The sequence below is a fragment of the Pleurodeles waltl genome, chromosome 12 (genome assembly GCF_031143425.1).
Source record: "Pleurodeles waltl isolate 20211129_DDA chromosome 12, aPleWal1.hap1.20221129, whole genome shotgun sequence".
NCBI classification, from domain to species: Eukaryota; Metazoa; Chordata; class Amphibia; order Caudata; family Salamandridae; genus Pleurodeles; species Pleurodeles waltl.
This window is the reverse complement of record NC_090451.1, coordinates 23,605,294-23,625,916: the sequence shown is the minus strand read 5'-3', so window position 1 is coordinate 23,625,916 and position 20,623 is coordinate 23,605,294. Positions and strand designations below refer to the sequence as shown.

Here is a 20,623-nt window from a genome sequence, read left to right as displayed (position 1 = left end):
AGTTCCCATGGAGGAGAGGGTTTTCGAAAGGGTGGAAAAACCGTCTTCAAACCTTCTAAGAAATCCTTGACTACTGGTCTTGTAAAAAAGGATTCCTGAGAAGGTGACTTACGATAGGCTGTAATGGCAGATAAATGTACCTTAATAAATGACACTTGCAGACCCAATTTCGCCAGATGGAGCAGGTAAGACAGTATGACCTGCTCCTGAGCCAGAATAGGATTCTGACCTTGCTGACGACACCATATGAAGAACCTCTTCCACTTGAACGCGTAAGAACGCCGCGTGGAAGGTCGCCTGGACTCCTTTAAGATGTTCATGCACTCCTGTGAGAGCCCTAGATGCCCATACTGCAGGAATTCAGGAGCCATGCCGTCAAGCTCAGAGAGGGAAGGTTGGGGTGAAGTATCCTGCCTCCCAGCCTGCAAAGGAGATCCGGTCTGCACGGCAGCCTTCTGTGCGGTTGTTCTGATAGGTTGAGGAGATCCGTGTACCAGAACTGACGAGGCCATTGCGGGGCTATGAGAATCATCCTGGTGCTGGATCTGTAGAGTTTGTTTATCACAGCTGGTATGAGGGGAATCAGTGGAAAGGCGTAGAGAAATATCTCTGACCAGTCGATCAACAGGGCATTCCCTCGAGACCCCGGATGGTAGACCCTGGACGTGAAGTCTGGGCATTTCTTGTTTACCTCGTCTGCGAAGAGATCTAACTGAGGCCGACCCCATTGAGCGAAGATGTCTTCGACGACCTGGTCGTGAAGAACCCAATCGTGGGCGTCCGAGGGTTCTGCTTAGGAAGTCCGCCTCCACGTTTTGCTGCCCTGGGAGGTGAATCGCTGTAAGAGAGATTTCCCCCGCTAAGAGCCAAAGCCAAATGGCCTGAGACTCCCGAGACAGGGGCAGGGATCTCGTTCCTCCTTGTTTGTTCAGATAATACATTGTCGTCGTATTGTCTGTTTGTACTAGGAGAGATTTCCCCTGAATCGATGGAGCAAAAGACTTGAGAGCCAGATGAACCCGCTCTGAGCTCCAGCCGGTTGATGTGGTACGCTCTTTCTTTGTTGGACCACAGGCCCTGAGCTTGAAGGGAACCCAGATGAGGTCCCCAGCCCTGAAGCGACGCATCCGTTACCAGAGTGTCGGACGGGATCGGCTGACGAAAAGGAACTCCTACTGACAGGTGATGTCTGTGCATCCACCATCGTAACGATTGTCATGCTCCTATCGGAAGACGCATTCTGTCCTCCCAATGGCCTGTGTGCTGGTTCCAGTTGTTCTCCAGAGCCTCTTGAAGAGGCCTCATATGCAATCTGGCGTTCGGAGCAATGAAAATGCAAGAGGCCATGGAGCCCAACAGAGATGTCACCTGACGGGCCGTAGGTGCGTGGGAACTCAGAAGGTCTTGACATTTCCTCCTTATTGATAACAGTCGTTCCACCGAAGGATACACTCTTTCGAGCTCTGTATTCAGTATTGCTTCCAGGTAGTGGAGGGTTTGTGTTGGGATGAGGGTAGACTTTTGGTAGTTGACTTGTAGACCTAGACATCCGAAAACACTGAGCACAATGTCCAGATGGTTTTTTGCCTGCTCCGGAGACGAGGCTTTCAGTAGCCAGTCGCCTAGGTATGGATAAATGAACATTTTCTGCTTCCTTAAATGCGCCGCTACTGTTGCTACACATTTGGAGAAAACACGAGGGGCAGACTTTAGGCCGAAAGGAAGCACCTTGAACTGATAGTGTTGGGAGGCTATCAGAAATCGTAGGAATTTCCGATGTTTGGGAATGAGCGGGATATGAAAATACGCATCTTGCAGATCTATGGAGCACATCCAGTCTCCTCGATGCAATTGAGGGACAATCTGGTGGAGAGCCAGCATCCTGAACTTTTGCTTCTTTATGTACTTGTGCAGCAGCCCCAAGTCTAGAATGGGTCTGAAAGCTCCTTCCCGACCCTTCTTTGCTACAAGAAAATAGCGGGAGTACACCCCTCTGTGGGCGACTGGAACCTTTTCTATTGCTTTTTTCTGTAACAGAGTATGAGCCTCTTTGCGTAATAAGCTCATGTGAGCTGGACTGGATATGGTTAGTGGCAAGTGAGGAGGAGGTTGCCGGAAAAGAAGAGAGTACCCATTCTCTACAATGTTCAGCACCCATTTGTCTTTTGTTATGCCACGCCACTCCTGAATGAATGCTGTGATACTTCCCCCAACCGGTGTGGTGCACGGTATTAAGGGAAGTGAATCCTCATTGTTTTGCAGGAGCTTTGGGGGTAGATTGCTGAGGTCTGCTTGACCTTCGGTCTCTTGTGGCTTTACGAGACTGAAGAGTGGAATCCCTGGTTTCTGTTGTGGCCTCTGGGACCAATGAGGGGTTTGAACCCTCTGTTGGAACGGGCGCCTGTCGTAAGGTCTATATCTTCGCCCATAGTCTTTCCTTCTCGAGGGCCACTGCCCTCATGGTGTCCACCTCCGCCTTCATACGCACCATCTCCTCATCTGTGTGGGTTTCAAATAGTGAGTTTCCGTTAAATGGAAGGTTTAGGATACGCTGCTGCGCTTCCTGCTTCAATCCTGAGAGTCTTAGCCAGGAAGATCTTCTCGCACACACCCCATGCGCGTAACCACGTGCTGCTAAGTCTGCACCATCTGCTGCCGCACTGATGACATGATTGGAGACCAGACTTCCCTCCTGAAGGATCTCCTGAAAATCCTGCCTGTCCTCTCTAGGCAGCTTTTCTGTAAACCTGCTCAGTGAGTCCCAGAGTGACCGATCGTATCTGCCTAGGAGTGCGGAGGTGCTGGAGACCTTCATCATTGAAGCCGCCGTGCCACACATCTTCCTCCCCAGAGAGTCCAGGTGTCTACTCTCCTTGTCCGGTGGAACCGTGGAGGATGATGCCATTGAGTGTGTTTTCTGGGCTGCGGCCAATATGACTGAGTCTGGCGGTGGATCAGTTCTGAGAAACAAAGGATCTTGATCAGGTACCTTGTATTACTTTAGGATCCTAGCAGGAGCTGATCGGAGGTTGGCTGGTGCTAAAAAAGTGTCCATGGTTGGCTGTAGAAGACCAGGCACCAGCGCTAACTTCTTTGAAACCGCCCTGTGTTGCAGGGTTTCAAAGATTACGGATGAGGAGGTTGAAGGCTCCGGGACCTCAATATTCAGCTTTTGTGCTCCCCTGATAAGCACCTCGTTAAAAGTTGTGATGTCGTCCACCGGGGAAACTCTAGCTGGTGGAGAATCCGTTAAAGTCGGGGAGTACCCTCTTACTGAAGACCCAGACGATGTGGACCAAGAAGGAGACCTTCTGTGACGGCGTGATCTTGATCTGGATCTTCTCTGGGAGCGTGACCTGCTCCGAGATCTTGTTGCAGCGCGCCGAAGCCTAGTGGCAGACTGGCGAGAATCCGAACGAGCTGTTGGCGATGGTGTCCTCGGGAGAGAAGCCGAAGGTGAGTACATTCTCGAGTATTGCGAGTCTGGAGAAGCAGTCGTTTTATTAACACTATCCAACCACCTTGGCGATAGGTTGATGGGTGAGATGTGCCCAGACGATGCGACTCTCGACCGCCCAGACGAACCACTTCTTATGGAGACCAATGGACTTGTTGGAGTGTTCTTATCAGCCGGCGGTAGCGGATGCTGTTCTCCTTGTGAGATAGGCAACACCTGTGTTGATGTCGAAAGATTCAACGAAGGGAGTGCCACGGACTGCTCTGGTCTCGACATCGAGCGCCTCTACGGTGACCAGTGGTCCCTTGACCGCGACCTGCTGGACATCGTGTGCCTCGCCGTCGAGTGATGGGCCGCCGCATGTCTTTGCTCTTGCCGTTAAGGCGATCTCGACGTCGTCTTCCGTGCCGTCGAGGGATGTGAGGCCTTCGACGGCGAATGAGCATGGCGGTGCTGGCTCGACGTCGGTCTGTGGGTTGCAGTCGACGAAGATCCGCCCTTATGATGGCTATGTACCTTCGACGTCGTATCCATCAACGTCAGTCGGGTCGCCGTTCACGTCGATCTAAGACGATGTGACAGTGGCAGCGATGACGTCGACGGGGAACAAACAGGCACCTTCCTACCAGCTGACGTTGATCTAGCAAGTCTCTCCTGAGAATGGCTTGTTGGCTGCCTGGGAAGCGAAGAGGACGATGTCTTCTGCCTCTCATGAAGACCATGAAGTCTGATCTTCTCCCTGTCCTTCAGAGTTCTTTTTGACATGTTCTTGCAGTGTCTGCAAGTGTCAGGGCAGTGACTCTGAGGCAAACACACAATACAGAGAGAGTGTGGATCAGACTGGGCCTTCTTCTTCCCATAGGAAGGGCACTTCACAAAAAGAGAAGGCATTTTCCAGTCAGGAAAAAATCCCTTGACTCAGACAAAGGTGTGAAATGTCGAGTGAAGGTAGAAAAAACGCTGTTTTTAAATATTTTCCTTAGAAAAACTCAGAAAAACTGAGAGCTCAATGCTCCAGGATCCTCTCAGAAGAAGCCAGAAAAAAGAACTGCTCTAACTGTGAACCAACTGTCACCTCTCCTTCACCACTGAGGCATGGTGGGATACTGGAGGTGCTCAGTGTCTTAAAGGCATGCCGCCAGAATTTTATGGTTCTGCTGTGTTAACCTGCATGCAGCGTATTGGCTAATAATGCTCCATTGTTTTCAATGTAGTTTTTTCTCTTTTTTCACTGATGTTGCTACTGCTTCTTTCCCTGGGCCCAGCTATGGGGCTTTGGAAAGTTTTTATCTTCTTGTAATTTTGAAAGGGACTGTTTTGAAAAAAAAAAAAAAAAAGAAAACTCGATAGAAATAAAGCATTTTAGCCTGTTTATAAATATAGTCTGCATTGCTGTTGTACACACGTATACATGAGTTTGGTATGAAAATTGTCTACTAAAAATTCTTTATATATATATTTTTTTTTCATGCATATTTCATACTTTTACATGTGTGTATTTTATGTATGCTCCGGGGTCCCCGCACAAGAGCGGGAATATTCAATGTTTATGACTATTGATGAGGATCCCCTGGAAGAGAAGTTAAAAAAACACTGGAATGAAGGAAAGACATTCAAGGCATTATTAGCCAATAGGCTGCATTAAAAACAATAAAAATGAAATACTAGCACTGTGCCTTTAAGGCCTTCAGGACCTCCTGTATCCCATCATGCTTCAGAGGTGAGAGGCCAGTACTTTAAGGTGATATAGTGAACATGCATACAAGCATATAGAAATGTTCTGGACCAGTCATTCCCTTTTGTCTTTGGTTGGTATAACCTGGATCGCAAAGAGGTCCATCTGAGGCTGTCCCCATTCCTGAAAAATATCTTGAACGGTTTCTTTGATTAGAATCCAGTTGTGCGCCTCTGTGAAATTGCGACTTAAGCAATCTGCCTGCCTGTTCGCTTCTCCTGGAAGATGAATGGCAGAGATTGATAGATGTCTGGCTAGTAGCCACTTTCAGATGGTCTGTGCTTCGAGCGAGTGCCCAAGAGTGAGTTCCTCCTTGTTTGTTCAAGTAATGCATTGTGGTCATGCTATCGGTTTCTATAAGGAGAGCATCTGTCTTTATGGATGTATAAAAAGACTTCAGTGCTGGATTAACGCCTCTAAGCTCTAGCAGTTTGTGAGATATAGCTTCTCCTTGTCCAACCACAAGCCTTGAACCTGGAGAGGGCCCATGTGAGTCCCCCAACCCCGAAGGGAATCATCTGTGACAATACTCTGTGTGGGTAAGTCCTGATGGAAGAGTACTTCTAGACGTTTTCGTCATTGCATCCACCATGAACCCCAGTAACGACTACTTGGCTGGCCTTCAGGTGAAGAAACTGGAGGAGGTTGCGACATTTCATGATGAGTGAGGAGAACCTCTCCTCCAAAGGATACACTCTTGCGAGGTTTGTTTTCAGAGTTGCCCTTAATGGTGCAGCTGCTGAGTCTGTACTTTTGTGGATTTATTGAAAGGTATTTGCAATCCAAGGCTTTGCAGAATCTCATGCAGATCTGACAGTGGTGCTGCATTAGTGCCAGGAAGTGGCTCTAGATCAGCCAGTCATCCAGGTATGGGTAGACAAATACTCTCTGCTTCCTTAGGTGTGCAGCGACTGCTGCCATACACTTTGAGAATGTCTGGGGAGCAGATCTGAGCCCAAAGGGCAACACCTTGTACTGGTAGTGTCTGGATGCCACCATGAAACAGAGAAACATCTGATGTTTTCTGGAGATCGGAATGTGGAAGTATGCATCCTGAAGATCTACGGAGCACATCTAGTCCCCCTTATGAAATTGTGGGTAGATCTGGTAAAGAGCCAGCATCCTCAATTTTTCTTTGAGGATGTACCTGTTTAGGAGTCATAAGTCTAGGACTGGTGTGTACTCTATAGAAGAAGTCGTGCCCCCGCCATACAGTTTTTTCATCAAAAATATTACTGCAATTATTACATTGATATTATCAATAATGTTACCAAAGATGTGCTGAGTGCCGTAATTTGTGGGGTAATTAGCAGCATATGGTGAGGGAGCGATTTATAGTTACCTTAGGGCACGAGTTATAGTTAACTGAGATAACTAACAGATTAAGTTCTATGGTTTTGTACGGTTAAAATGTGAGCCTAACTTTAGCATCCCTGTAACCTCTGGTTTTCTTCAGTGAATTTCTATGTTTTTTTTTTTACAAAGTAATTTTCATTACTATATGCTAATCCAGCCACTGCCACGCCAACCTTCAGCTGTGTGCTATGGAGGCTGGCCGCAGGGCCTTGCCTGCGTCCAGGCCCTGTAGCAAACCTCCTATAACCACCCAACCTTGCACTGTGCATGGCCGAAGGATGTGCGTGGTGGTGGATGGATTAACGGGGCCTGTCCTGCGGTCAACCCACCCATCCATCCATCCATCCAACCCAATGACCCATGCCAAGCACAGAACATACACACACACATATATATATATATATATATATATATATATACACACACAAACGAATACACACACATATCTGTACATACAATCCATAATTAGAACCATGGTTAAATATACTTAGTCAAACAGGTTTAAAGAGTGTGTGTGTGTATTTTCACGTTATGACATAGTAGTAATACATATTTTCTAAAGAACTATACATAACTACAAATAGACACATAATCAGAAAAAATATTTAGCAACATAGGCATATGCAGTCCATAGTTGTTTGAATATGGTGGTTATGAAGGAAAGAGCCAAATCTTGACTAGTTTTCTGAAGACAAGAAAGTTATCTGTGGCTCTTATAGTTGGGGTTAATGAATTCCATAGTTTGGCTGCTTGAACGGAGAAGGATGTACCAACTATAGTCTTTTTCTTGTATGGTGGTGTTCTAAGGCAGGGTGCCAATCTTGGGTGGAGGTTTCTTTGTTGGATGTATTTGGTTATTTTGTTTCTGATAAAAAGCGGTCCTGTTCCATGTATAGTTTTGTGGGTTCTTACTTAGAAAAAAGAGGGAGCAATGGTACGGTTTAGGTAAGAAACAGGTGCTGGGGCCTGGTTTGCAGGATCCCAGCATGCACTCAATCAAGTTAGAATCAGATATCAGTCAAAAAGTGTGTGGGTGTGTTTGGGGGTCAAGGGGTGGGGGGGCGGGACCATGCCAAAAGGGGCACTTTCCTACAAGATGTACTTTAATAAAGGAATGAGATAAGCCTGACTGAGCAAGGTGTAATAGATAAGCTAAAATCTGTTCAAGTGACGAAGAGATGGGATTAATTTTTGCTGTCTGACACCATATGCAAAACATTTTCCATTTTAAACAGTATGTTCTGTTAGTACGGTCTGCCCTTGCTCTGGCTAGTATCTCCCTACAGTATGAGGGAATGTTCAGGTGTACGAATTAGTGGAACTCAGGAGCCAGGCCACTAACTGAAGAGTCTTGAGGTCTGGATGTTGAACTTGTCCCTGGCTCATCATCAATAGCAACGGGATCGGTCTGAGTGGAATGTGCTGCTGTGTTGCAAGAACGAGAAGTTCAGTGAACCAGTGCTGGCACAGCCATGCTGGGGCTATGGGTATCATCTTGCAGGGCCTGGCCTTCACCTTCCTGATGACTATTGGAAGAAGAGGAATTGGAGGAAAGGCATAGGCAAATATGCTGGACCATGCAATTAAAAATGTATTCCCCCCACAATCCCAGATGTGGTTTGCCAACTTGCAAAGAAATGGCATTTTATTTTGTGAGGGGTCGCAAAGAGGTTGAGATTTGGTCTGCCTCACTGAAGGAAGATTTGAAGGAAGATTTGATCCAGTGTGTGCTGGTCTAGACCCCGCTCGTGACAAGATGTTTTGAGTCTGTTCAAGGTGTCTGATAAGTGCATCGTCATTGTGTTGTCTGTTCTTATGAGTAATGAGGACTATCGAATCCTGGGAATGAATGCTTGAAGAGCAAGATGCACTACCCTTAACTCAAGTACGTTTATGTTAAGGCCCTGGTGTGAAGGTGGCCATTTTCCACTCGAAGGAAAGCTCCCCACCTGTTCAAGAAAGCGTCCGTTGTAATTACCAGAGGTGAGGGTCGAGTCAAGAATGGTAGGCCAATTGACAAGTTTACAGGTTGTGTCCACCAGGAAAGCAAACTACTGGTGGAGTGACTTGGATGATGTCTTCAAAGCTTCCTGTAGCTTCCACCCACTGAGTGTCCAACGCTTCCTGAAGTGGATGCACATATAGCTGGCAGTGTGCTACTAGATGAATGCCCAGAAGAGATTTGTAAACGCAAACTGAAAATTACATTTTTTGTGTTAACTTAGCCAATTTAATCAGCCTCTTGTTTGTGGGATATGCCCTGCTTAAGTTTGTTTCCAGCACGGCTCCTAAAAATGTTATCTGCTGCGACGGTTGGAGAGATGATTTTGTCAGACTGAGCAGGAGGCCTAACTCACTGAACAACCATGGTGGTCACCCTTGCAGACTGGCTGGAAGGAGCCTTGACTAACTAGTCATCGAGGTAGGGGAAGACTTGGTGCTGTTGCTGTCTGAAGAAGGCCACCAATGGATAGGCATTTCATAAAAATTTGAGGAGCTGACTTCAGACCAAAGGGTAATACTGGAAACAGATAGTGGCCGCCGGCTACTGTGAACCTGAGAAACCTCCTGTGTTTTGGATGGAAGGGAATAAAAAAAATATGCATCATGAAGGTCTAGTGATGACAGTCTCCTCTGTTGAGAAGCTTCACTACATCTTGCAATAGGACCATTCATAAAGAGTGTTTTTTGAGATATCTGTTGAGGTTTCCTAAACCCAAAATTGGTCTCCACTGCTTCGGAGGTCTGACATAGGCCGCTGATAGTGGTTGTTGTTGTTAATACTGGGTCCAAAATTGTTGGTTAGAAGAGGAATGTGTGTGATAACAGTACTGCTGGTATCCCCCCCTAAAAGATGGCTGTCCTCCTCCTCGGACTCCACGAAAGGGCAACTTTCTGTATTGCAAGAACGCCAACAACTTGGCCGTGTCTGTATCTGTTTTTATTGTTTGGAGAGCATTGTCAACATGTTTTCCAAAGAAAGTCCGTCAGTCATAGGGTAGATTCAATATTCTGGTCTGAACCTTGGGTCTGAATTAAGTAGTTTTAAGCCAGCCTTGATGGCATAAAACTGCTGCTTCAGCCAGCTGCCTGAATCCTGTAGTATGTTTATCGCACAATCGATCACCTCTGAAGATGTGCGTTCTCCCTCCATTTAAAATTTCTTAGCTTCTTCTTTAATACTGCCTGGAAGCTTGTCTAGATAGGGAGTAATATCAGACCATAGCTGCTGATCATATCTGTCAAGTAGATCCAGGGAATTTGCAGCTCTCACTGGGAGCACTGCCATAGCTGAAAAACACTTCCCTATGTTGTTAAGGTGTGCTAATAGTGGTGTGGAAGGATTCCTGAATCTTCTTTGCGCTGTCTGAGACATAACAGAATCTGGTTTGGGTGACCCGTCGGGCAATCTGGTGTGTCCTCTTGGGCTTTTTTTCATTTATTTATTATTATTTTTTATTTTATTAAATCGAGCTGTGGCAACAATGCTGTAACTGAGGCTGGATTGCACATCAGTTTTAGGCCCTCTTCCCAAATGTAATCAATAATGGGCATGGCTCTGGCACTTTTTCAGAAATGTTACTTGAAATCCTAAAGGGAACAGTCATTTTGTTTCGCGAGGATAGGAAGTCTGAATTGAAAAGCTGCTCTTTCCAAGATGTTGTGGAAAACCTCCAATATCCTCCAGAAGAGTCAAAAGGTGTTGGTGACAGTGATAAGGGTCTTGGTAATACGTAATCATCCCATTCATTATGGTAGTCCTGAAGCTCAACTTCTCTCTTCTCTCTCTACCTCAGGTGATTTGGGGTCACCTATGAAGAATGTGGTAACTCTGGGGCGCAAGGCAACTGCTGTGTTGGTCCCGGAGTAGAAGGTTGAAGCAGTATTTAAAGTGCAGGAGGGGGGCTGTGTTGAGCAGGACCTGAGGGTACAGGAAATCTTTTTCTGTAATCTGACAGCATTAGTTGTATGTCTGCAACTAATGTTGATGGACTGCATACCATGTCTTTGTGGTACTGCTGGGGTTGTTGAAAGTGTTCTTCTGGTGTACAAGTCTTGATCAAAGCCTTCCCTCCTCATCAGAAAATTCCTGGCTTTTAACATTAAGTTCTGAAAGGCTACATGTAGCATTAAAAAGGCAGAGTCTTCATCAAGGAGGTGGGTGGAAGTAGTAGATGCACTTTACTCAGTGGTGTATGGGCCGGTGTGATTAATTTTTCACTTTTACATTTTATCACAGGTTTGACCGTGGTCACAGTTGTCGACAATGTAAACTTGAGAAAAGAAGGTTTTAGTTTCTTCGTTGACGATGGTGTCATGGAAAGGGTAAATGCTGCTGATGGGCCATTCACTGTTGACAGAGGTGATGTAGAAGGTGTGGTCATCGATGACAGAGTCATAGTATACAGCAGTGTTATCGTCGAAGGGTGTGTTTCGTCAACGAGGAAGTAAACCTCACAGCTGATGAAATAGGTATACACCTGGTCGACGATGAAGATGCCGCCATTGAAATAGTGTTAGCTATAGAAGCCATCAATTATGCTGTAACGACCCTCGTCATCGATGATTTTCTCATTGATGGCGATGTGGACAAGCCATCCGTTGGAGGAGCACAAATGATTTTTAAAAGTGTGTTTCACTTGAGGTGGAGGTGTTGGAGGCTCAGAGGTCGACTTTTGAGGTCTTTTTGATGAGCCTGAAGCAGTCTTCTCCTTATGTCTTGAAGGGAGGCCACTCTCATGAGGGGACTTGGATGAGCTGTGGTGTTTGTGGGAAGCTGAGAAGACTTCTTGGATGCCTTTTTAGGTGGTTCATTAAAATAATGAGCTGTCAACTAATTTTTAGGTCTTTTAAGAGGAGTCTTCTGAAAGGATAAGAATAATGTATCATCCTCATCATCAGAGACGAGATTGTCTCTGGTTTTTAGTTTCTGGAGCCATACGGGTCATCGTTCTTCAACGTCCTTAAGAGTCTTAGTTGAAAACGTGTGACATAAATTGCAGTCCTTGGTTTTATGGGCAGGATAGAGGCGGTATATACAATCCTGGTGAGGTTCATCTATGTGGAGCCTCTTTTTTCTGCAAGTTCTACATGGTCTTAAGGGACCTTTTTTGGGTGTGTGACATTAACTTGTCAGTTTGGACACCAAAAAACACAGAATACCTCATGTCAAGGGTCAATCTTTGAGATGCTGTTGCAGACAATCAATAGAAATCCTTCTGAAGAGTTCGGACAGGAAATAACTGAGCAGATTTCAGTGGAGACTCTCTAGCACGATGTGCGGTAGAAAAGCAGAGGGACTCAAGTTTCTCTCAAGAAGGTTTTAAAGGGTGGTTTCTCCCGACTGGTTGACTGTATAGTCCTTTTTAAAAAAATAATGACTATGATACAGTACTTAACTAAAAGGCCTATGGCCTCTATGTTTTTGTCAATTTTGACACTAGTTTTTTTTTTTATGTACCGGGGGGGGACTCCCATCTCGACGAAGGGGAACGATTCAAGCATGTAAATCTATGTAAGGTTCCATTACTGGAGTAATCTCTCTTTTCACTAGAGAAAAAGAAAAGTGAAAAAGTGGATTCGATGAAGTAAAAAAAAAAAAAAAGGTTTTATTTCATAAAATTCAAAACATATTTTGTGACGGGAAACATTAAGCTGCTTTAAATCCACTTTCCTGACACCTATACTACGAGTCTTTGGAATATGACCACTCGGCCAATCTGGGCAGTCTGACCCATGAAGCAGGGGGGCAGGAAACTAAGAGTTTCAACACCTATATATTGGAGGTCTGAAAACTGAAAAAATGTATTCCATTTTAAAACAAATCAGATAATAAACTACCAATTTTTCTGGCCGATTAATCAGCTGTGCTTATCGTCACTCTTCGTACACCCTCTGGGAAGTACACAAACCTTTCCTTTTGTCCTCTAGCTTGGTGGTCAGGTTTCCATGTGGCTTTCTTCGTGTCTCCTCCTCCAGAAACCGAATTACTCTCTCCTGCTCTTCACCTGAACGGTTCATGAAATCATTCCAGATCTAGCAGAATAGGGATAAAAGATTTTACTAAATCATACATTACAAGCCCTTTATGTAATTAGTCCCGTTACATGTCTGCCTTGAAGACACACGACCATTACCAGTGTTAGGAAACACCAAACAATAATGTTACATTGAAAACAAATGAGTTCATGACAGGTGTTTCTGCCATATGTCCATTGCTATAGCCTGAGCCCAAGCTCTGCATGCTCTGGATCATAGATCATTCTTAGCTAGAATACAGACAACCCTCAATGTATGCTGTAGGAGAAACTGTGCGAGTCTCTTGAAGTGAATGACTTCTATCTCACATTGGACACACGCATCAGTAACACGAACAAACCAATCCATTCACTGGTGGAAACTTCATGCATAAGGCACACTCTCAAATACCTGGTTTATTTTGGAAGCAGGCATGCTGCTTGCAGATAACTGCAAATGTGACCATTTACAGGGGCAGCTTATAAGATACCAGGTAGTTATGCGTAGTAGGAGGCCTGCTATGCAAGAAAGGTTATGGATTAATGGAGATGCTGACCTTAAGGACGTTTTACTTATAGTAAGGAAAGCAGGATTGTTGAGCCGCAGTGCTAAAGCTTTGAAGACAGAATTTAAAGATACACCAGAAGAGGTTATAACTAAAATTAAAGAAAAGAAGTTAAATAAATCTAAGAAAGATGGTACAAGAATCAATTAATAATAATAAAAAGAGAACCTTAGGCGTTATCGTTGCAATAGTGGATCACATTTAGCATCCAGTAAGTTTTGCCCTGCTATCAAACAGAAATGCTCAAACTGTGGAGGGTTAGGTCATTTTGGAAAAGTTTGCAAGCAGAAGAAAGGTTTCAGGATGAAGTGTGTGAATGAGGAAAGCATAGTTAAGAAACTTATTGTGCATGAGCCTGATAGAGAGGCACAGAATTTTGAATCCAAATTATTATTTATCCTAAATGTGAATGACAAGGTTGGTTGTCACAGAAAGAAACCTGTGTGTCTAATAACTACTGGGGGTGTGGAGGTACAAATATATGCAGATTCTGGGTCTTCATACAGCATTGTAAATGAAAGTATATGGAGGAATAAATGTGTTAAACTACTAGGGAATACATTGTTGAAAACCAAAACTAATCCAGAGGGATTTTCTGAAGAAAGGAGATATAGTAGGATATAGACCCTTGCTATTCTAATTTAAGAATAAAGAATTCTGTGGGAAATTGTACATCTCAGACAAGGGCTCCTCAGTGCTAGGATGGAAGGATCAAGGGGAGCTAGGTAATGTTTTAAATCCTAATAACCCAGAACCAGTCATGATATTGGATGAAAGTGCGATAATTGGTGCAGAAATATTGAAGAAATTCCCTAAAGTGTTTAGTGCTAAGGCAGGAAAACTTAACAACTTTGAGTATGGCATTATTCTTAAAAAGGATGAGTGCCCCAAAACACACAAAGTAAGGAACATACCTATCATACTCCGGGAGAAAGTTGAAAAGGAATTAGAAAAACATATCAATGCAGGCATCATGGAACCTACTGAATCCTCTGAGTTGATTTCTCCGGTAGTGTTAGTAAGACGCAGTAATGGAAAGATCAGGTTGGGCACAGACCTTTGCCATTTGAACAATAATGTTGAACACAAATTTCCATTGCCTAAAATTTCACAAATGTTATCCTTAGTAAACAAATGCAAGGTGAACCACTATCGATCGTTCGTCACCTTATCTTCAAAATGAGTAAAGATAGTAAATCCTACACAGTTTTTTCATCCTGGTAGGGTGTTTCAAATGCAAAGGAATGCCATTTGGGTTTGGCATCAGCTGCTGACATTTTTCAAAGACTCACGCACCAATTGCTTGGGAAACACACAAATGTCAAATGTTTCCAGGATGACATTTTGTTTTTTGGCAAAGGCAGGCAAGAACAATGCAAAAGTTTAATAGAGGTGCTACATATTGTGGAAGGGAATAGGTTGACTGCTGGACATTTGAAATGCAAGTTTGAGGGACAGTCTGTAACTTATGTACAGAAAGTGTTTCCACCAAAGCATCATAGGTAGAAGCTTTCCAAAATGCTCCAAACCCAAATTACAAGGATGAAGTAAGGTCATTTATTTGGTGTGGTTGAGTTTTACACAAAATTTGTCAAGGGTTTTTTCAAGAGTGTTTAATAGACAGTTATTGAAAAGTAAAGTATGAATGGACAGCAGATTGCAGGAAGGAATTTAGAGACATAAAAAAACTATCATGGAGGCTCCCATACTTAAATGTTTTGACCATGAGTTAGATAACGTTGTTACAGTAGATGTTAGTAGTAAGGGGATGGAAGTGGGCTCTCACTGATAAATTCTGAAGGAAAAGATAACATAATTGCTTATGCTTCTCATGCATTGTCTCCTGCAGAAGAGATTTCCTGTAATTGAAAAACTCTTGCTTGTGTTTGGGCTCTGAACCATTTCAGATCATTTGTATGGGGAAGACAATGCACACTACCCTCCAACCATAAACCTCAAGTATAACTGTTGACTAGTGAATGTTTGTTCAATGCATCTTCCAGAATAGCTAGGATGTCAATGAGACTTCAGGATTTCATAAGAAAGTCGTATGCATCTGCAAAAAAGAATGTCTTAGCAGATTTTCCATTGCGTGTGCCTGCTGACATACTGGAACGTCATGAGAATGATTGGGGCGATGTTTAAATTGCATTAATTCATGATCAAGGTGTTGTAAAACTGAAAGAAGAATGGAAGAAAAGGTATGCTTTAGATGGAAAATGTCACTTACCCAGTGTACATCTGTTCGTGGCATTAGTCGCTGCAGATTCACATGCTGTGCATAGTCCGCCGTCTGGTGTTGGGTCGGAGTGTTACAAGTTGTTTTTCTTCGAAGAAGTCTTCGAGTCACGAGACCGAGGGACTCCTCCTACTTTGGTTCCATTGCGCATGGGCGTCGACTCCATGTTAGATTGTTTTCCCCGCAGAGGGTGAGGTAGGAGTTGTGTATGTTAGTAATAGTGCCCATGCAATGGAATGCGTAAGTATGTACAAAATGAAGGTTAAAGTAATATATTTACAAATGTACAAATGTTGAAGATTACTTCCAAACGGCTACAGGCTCCCGGGGAGGCGGGTGGGCGCATGAGAATCTGCAGCGACTAATGCCACGAACAGATGTACACTGGGTAAGTGACATTTTCCGTTCTGTGGCATGTGTAGCTGCAGATACACATGCTGTGCATAGACTAGTAAGCAGTTATCTCCCCAAAAGCGGTGGTTCAGCCTGTAGGAGTGGAAGTAGTTTGAAATAAAGTTCTTAGTACAGCTTGACCTACTGTGGCTTGTTGTGCAGATAACACGTCTACACAGTAGTGCTTAGTAAATGTGTGAGGCGTAGACCATGATGCTGCTTTACATATTTCGTTCATTGGAATATTTCCTAGAAAGGTCATGGTAGCACCTTTCTTTCTGGTTAAGTGTGCCTTTGGTGTAATAGGCAGCTGTCTCTTTGCTTTAAGATAGCAGGTTTGGATGCACTTTACTATCCATCTAGCTATACCTTGTTTTGATATTGGATTTCCTGTATGAGGTTTTTGAAATGCAATAAATAGTTGTTTTGTTTTTCTAATTAGTTTTGTTCTGTCAATGTAGTACATTAGTGCTCTTTTGATGTCTAATGTATGTAGTGCTCTTTCAGCTATTGAGTCTGGCTGTGGAAAGAACACTGGCAATTCTACTGTTTGATTTAAGTGGAACGGTGAGATGACCTTTGGTAAGAATTTTGGGTTGGTTCTTAGAACTACCTTATTTTTGTGTATTTGAATAAATGGTTCTTGTATAGTAAATGCCTGAATTTCACTTACTCTTCTTAGAGATGTAATGGCAATGAGAAATGCAACTTTCCACGTCAAGTATTGCATTTCACAAGAATGCATGGGTTCGAAAGGTGGACCCATGAGCCTTGTCAAGACAATGTTGAGGTTCCATGAAGGAACAGGTGGTGTCCTTGGTGGTATTATTCTCTTTAGGCCCTCCATAAACGCTTTAATGACCGGTATTCTAAATAGGGAAGTTGAATGAGTAATCTGCAGGTAAGCAGATATTGCTGCGAGATGTATTTTTATGGAATTGAAAGCTAGATTTGATTTTTGTAGATGTAGTAAATATCCTACTACATCTTTTGGAGATGCATGCAATGGTTGGACTTGATTATTATGGCAGTAACAAACAAATCTTTTCCATTTACTTGCATAGCAGTGTCTAGTGGATGGCCTTCTAGCTTGTTTTATGACCTCCATACATTCTTGTGTGAGGTTCAAGTGTCCAAATTCTAGGATTTCAGGAGCCAAATTGCTAGATTCAGCGATGCTGGGTTTGGATGCCTGATCTGTTGTTTGTGTTGTGTTAACAGATCTGGCCTGTTGGGTAGTTTGACATGAGGTACTACTGACAGGTCTAGTAGTGTGGTATACCAAGGTTGTCTTGCCCATGTTGGTGCTATTAGTATGAGTTTGAGTTTGTTTTGACTCAATCTGTTTACTAGATATGGAAGGAGAGGGAGAGGGGGAAAAGCGTACGCAAATATCCCTGACCAATTCATCCATAGAGCATTGCCCTGAGATTTCCGGTGTGGGTACCTGGATGCGAAGTTTTGGCATTTTGCATTTTCTTTTGTTGCAAATAGATCTATTTGAGGTGTTCCCCAAATTTGGAAGTAAGTGTTCAGGATTTGGGGGTGAATTTCCCATTCGTGGACCTGTTGGTGATCCCGAGAGAGATTGTCTGCTAGCTGGTTCTGGATCCCTGGAATAAACTGTGCTATTAGGCGAATGTGGTTGTGAATTGCCCAATGCCATATTTTTTGTGTGAGGAGACACAACTGTGTCGAGTGTGTTCCCCCCTGTTTGTTTAAATAATACATTGTCGTCATGTTGTCTGTTTTGACAAGAATGTATTTGTGGGTTATCATTGGTTGGAATGCTTTCAACGCTAGAAATACTGCTAACAATTCTAGGTGATTTATATGAAACTTTCTTTGATGTACGTCCCATTGGCCTTGGATGCTGTGTTGATTGAGGTGTGCTCCCCACCCGGTCATGGAAGCATCTGTTGTTATCACGTATTGTGGCACTGGGTCTTGGAAAGGCCGCCCTTTGTTTAAATTTATACTGTTCCACCATAGAAGCGAGATGTATGTTTGGCGGTCTATCAACACCAGATATAGAAGGTGACCCTGTGCATGTGACCATTGTGATGCTAGGCACTGTTGTAAGGGCCGCATGTGCAATCTTGCGTTTGGGACAATGGCTATGCATGAGGACATCATGCCTAGGAGTTTTAAGACTATCTTTGCGTGTATCTTTTGTGTTGGATACATAGCTTGTATCACCTTGTGAAAATTTTGAACCCTTTGTGGACTTGGAGTGGCTATCCCTTTTGTTGTGTTCATTGTCGCTCCTAAGTATTGCTGTGTTTGACACGGCAAAAGGTGTGACTTTGCATAGTTGATGGAGAAACCCAGTTTGAAAAGGGTTTGTATAACAATCTGTGTGGTGTAAACACTTTGTTAGCGAGTTGGTTTTGATTAACCAATCGTCTAGGTACGGGAACACGTGTATTTGCTGCCTCCTGATATGTGCAGATACTACTGCTAGACATTTTGTAAAGACTCTTGGTGCTGTCGTTATTCCGAACGGTAACACTTTGAATTGGTAATGTATTCCTTTGAATACGAACCTTAGGTATTTCCTGTGCGAGGGATGTATCGGTATATGGAAATACGCGTCTTTTAGATCTAACGTTGTCATGTAGTCCTGCTGTTTCAGTAGCGGTATTAAGTCTTGTAACGTGACCATGTGAAAGTGGTCTGATTTGATGTAGGTGTTTAGTGTTCTGAGATCCAATATTGGTCTCAGACTTTTGTCTTTTTTCGGTATTAGAAAGTAGTGAGTAAACTCCTGTGTTCTTTTGTGTTTTTGGTACTAATTCTATTGCGTCTTTTTGCAGTAATGCTTGAACTTCTAGTCCTAGAAGGTCTAAATGCTGTTTGGACATCTTGCGTTTTTTCGGTGGGACGTTTGGAGGGAGTTGGAGAAATTCTATGCAATAACCATGTTGGATAATTGCTAAGACCCAAGTGTCTGTTGTTATCTCCTCCCAAGATTTGTAGAACTGGCTTAGTCTTCCCCCCACTGATGTTGTGTGAAGGGGTTGAGTGACTTGTGAGTCACTGCTTGTTTTGAGGGGTTTTGGGCCCTTGAAATTTTCCCCGGTTTCTTGGGAATTGGCCCCCTCTGTATTGGCCCCGAAAGCCTCCCCTTTGATACTGTCCCTGGTAGGTAGACGACGGTGTTTGTGAGGTGCTGGCTTGTGTGGCTTGACCTCGAAACCCTCCTCTGAAAGTAGTTTTGCGAAATGTGCCAAATGTGCCTCTGCCCTGCCGGGAATAGAGTGCGCCCATGGCTTTAGCTGTGTCAGTGTCTTTCTTTAATTTTTTGATTGCAGTGTCCACTTCTGGTCCAAACAATTGTTGTTCATTGAACGGCATATTGAGCACTGCCTGTTGTATCTCAGGTTTGAAGCCGGATGTGCGCAGCCATGCGTGCCTCCTTATCGTTACAGCAGTATTTATAGTTCTTGCAGCTGTATCTGCTGCATTCATAGAAGAACGGATTTGGTTGTTGGATATGTTTTGTCCCTCTTCAACCACTTGTTTTGCCCGTTTTTGGAATTCTTTGGGGAGGTGCTCGATGAGATGCTGCATCGCGTCCCAATGGGCTCTGTCATATCGCGCTAGGAGTGCCTGCGAGTTGGCGATGCGCCACTGATTTGCAGCTTGTACTGCAACCCTTTTCCCGGCTGCATCAAACTTTCGGCTCTCCTTGTCTGGAGGTGGTGCGTCGCCTGATGTGTGCGAGTTGGCTCTTTTACGAGCTGCTCCTACGACAACTGAATCTGGTGTCAGTTGTGATGTAATAAAAGCAGGGTCTGTGGGTGGTGCCTTGTATTTCTTCTCCACCCTTGGGGTTATTGCTCTGCTTTTAACTGGCTCCTTAAAGATTTGCTTAGCGTGCCTTAGCATGCCAGGGAGCATAGGAAGGCTTTGATAATTGCTATAGGTGGAGGACAGGGTGTTAAAAAGGAAGTCATCCTCGATAGGCTCTGAATGTAGCGATACGTTATGAAACTCTGCTGCCCTAGCTACCACCTGAGCATACGCTGTGCTGTCCTCGGGTGGGGAGGGCTTAGTGGGGTACGACTCAGGGCTATTGTCCGATACTGGGGCGTCATAGAGATCCCATGCGTCCTGGTCATCTTGGCTCATGGTGGTATGAGCTGGTGATTGTGACGGAGTCTGTGCCGGTGATATAGGAGTTGCCGGTGGTGGAGAGGGTGGTGGAGTTACCTTCTTCACCACTTTTGCTTGTGGTGTTTTTTCTTGTTGTTGGAAATCTAGTTTCCCTTTTCTTCTGATTGGGGGAAGGGTGCTGATCTTCCCTGTACCACTTTGTATAAAGATCCGCTTTTGCGTGTGATCTACATCTGTTGTTTGTAATTCCTCCTCAAACCTGTGTTTTTGAAGTTGGGAGGACAGTGATTGTTCCTCTGAGTAGGAACTGGCTTTTGGTTCGGTTGCTGGGCGTTTTGGCACCGAAACCGTGTCTTTTGTTGTTTTCGGCTCCGAAGAGATTTTCCTCTTTTTCGGTGTCGTACCTTCTTGGCGTCGACCATCTTCGGTGCCGCTATCCCTGTGCCGAGCAGCTTCGGTGCCGCTGTCTCGGTGTCGACCCTTTTCTGCGGCAGTATCTCGGTCCCGAGATTGCTGCGTGCCTGTGTCTCGACCTGAGTCGGACGATCTCGGCACCAGCTCGCCCTTTTTCGGTGCCGATGGGCGGTCACCTACTTTATGGGTTGAGCCATGGCCTGTCGGCAGTGGCGTCCCCTGGGCTTTGTCTGTTTTTCTGTGTGAGGCTTGTTTCGACGTCTTACTCACGGTTTCTTCGACGTCGAATTCTTCGGAATCGGATTCGTGGATGGAGAATGTTTCTTC

General features: G+C 44.4%; 1 protein-coding gene across 2 annotated transcripts in view; it reads right to left on the bottom strand.

Annotated features, from left to right (window-relative positions):
• Window positions 1–20,623, bottom strand: part of R3HDM4 (R3H domain containing 4) — a 240,082-nt gene that overhangs the window by 109,749 nt on the left and 109,710 nt on the right. For both annotated transcript variants that reach the window (XM_069217441.1, XM_069217440.1), the window contains one exon: window positions 12,461–12,584. In XM_069217441.1, coding sequence (XP_069073542.1) covers window positions 12,461–12,584 — 124 coding nt within the window. The remainder of the gene's footprint in view (window positions 1–12,460; window positions 12,585–20,623) is intronic.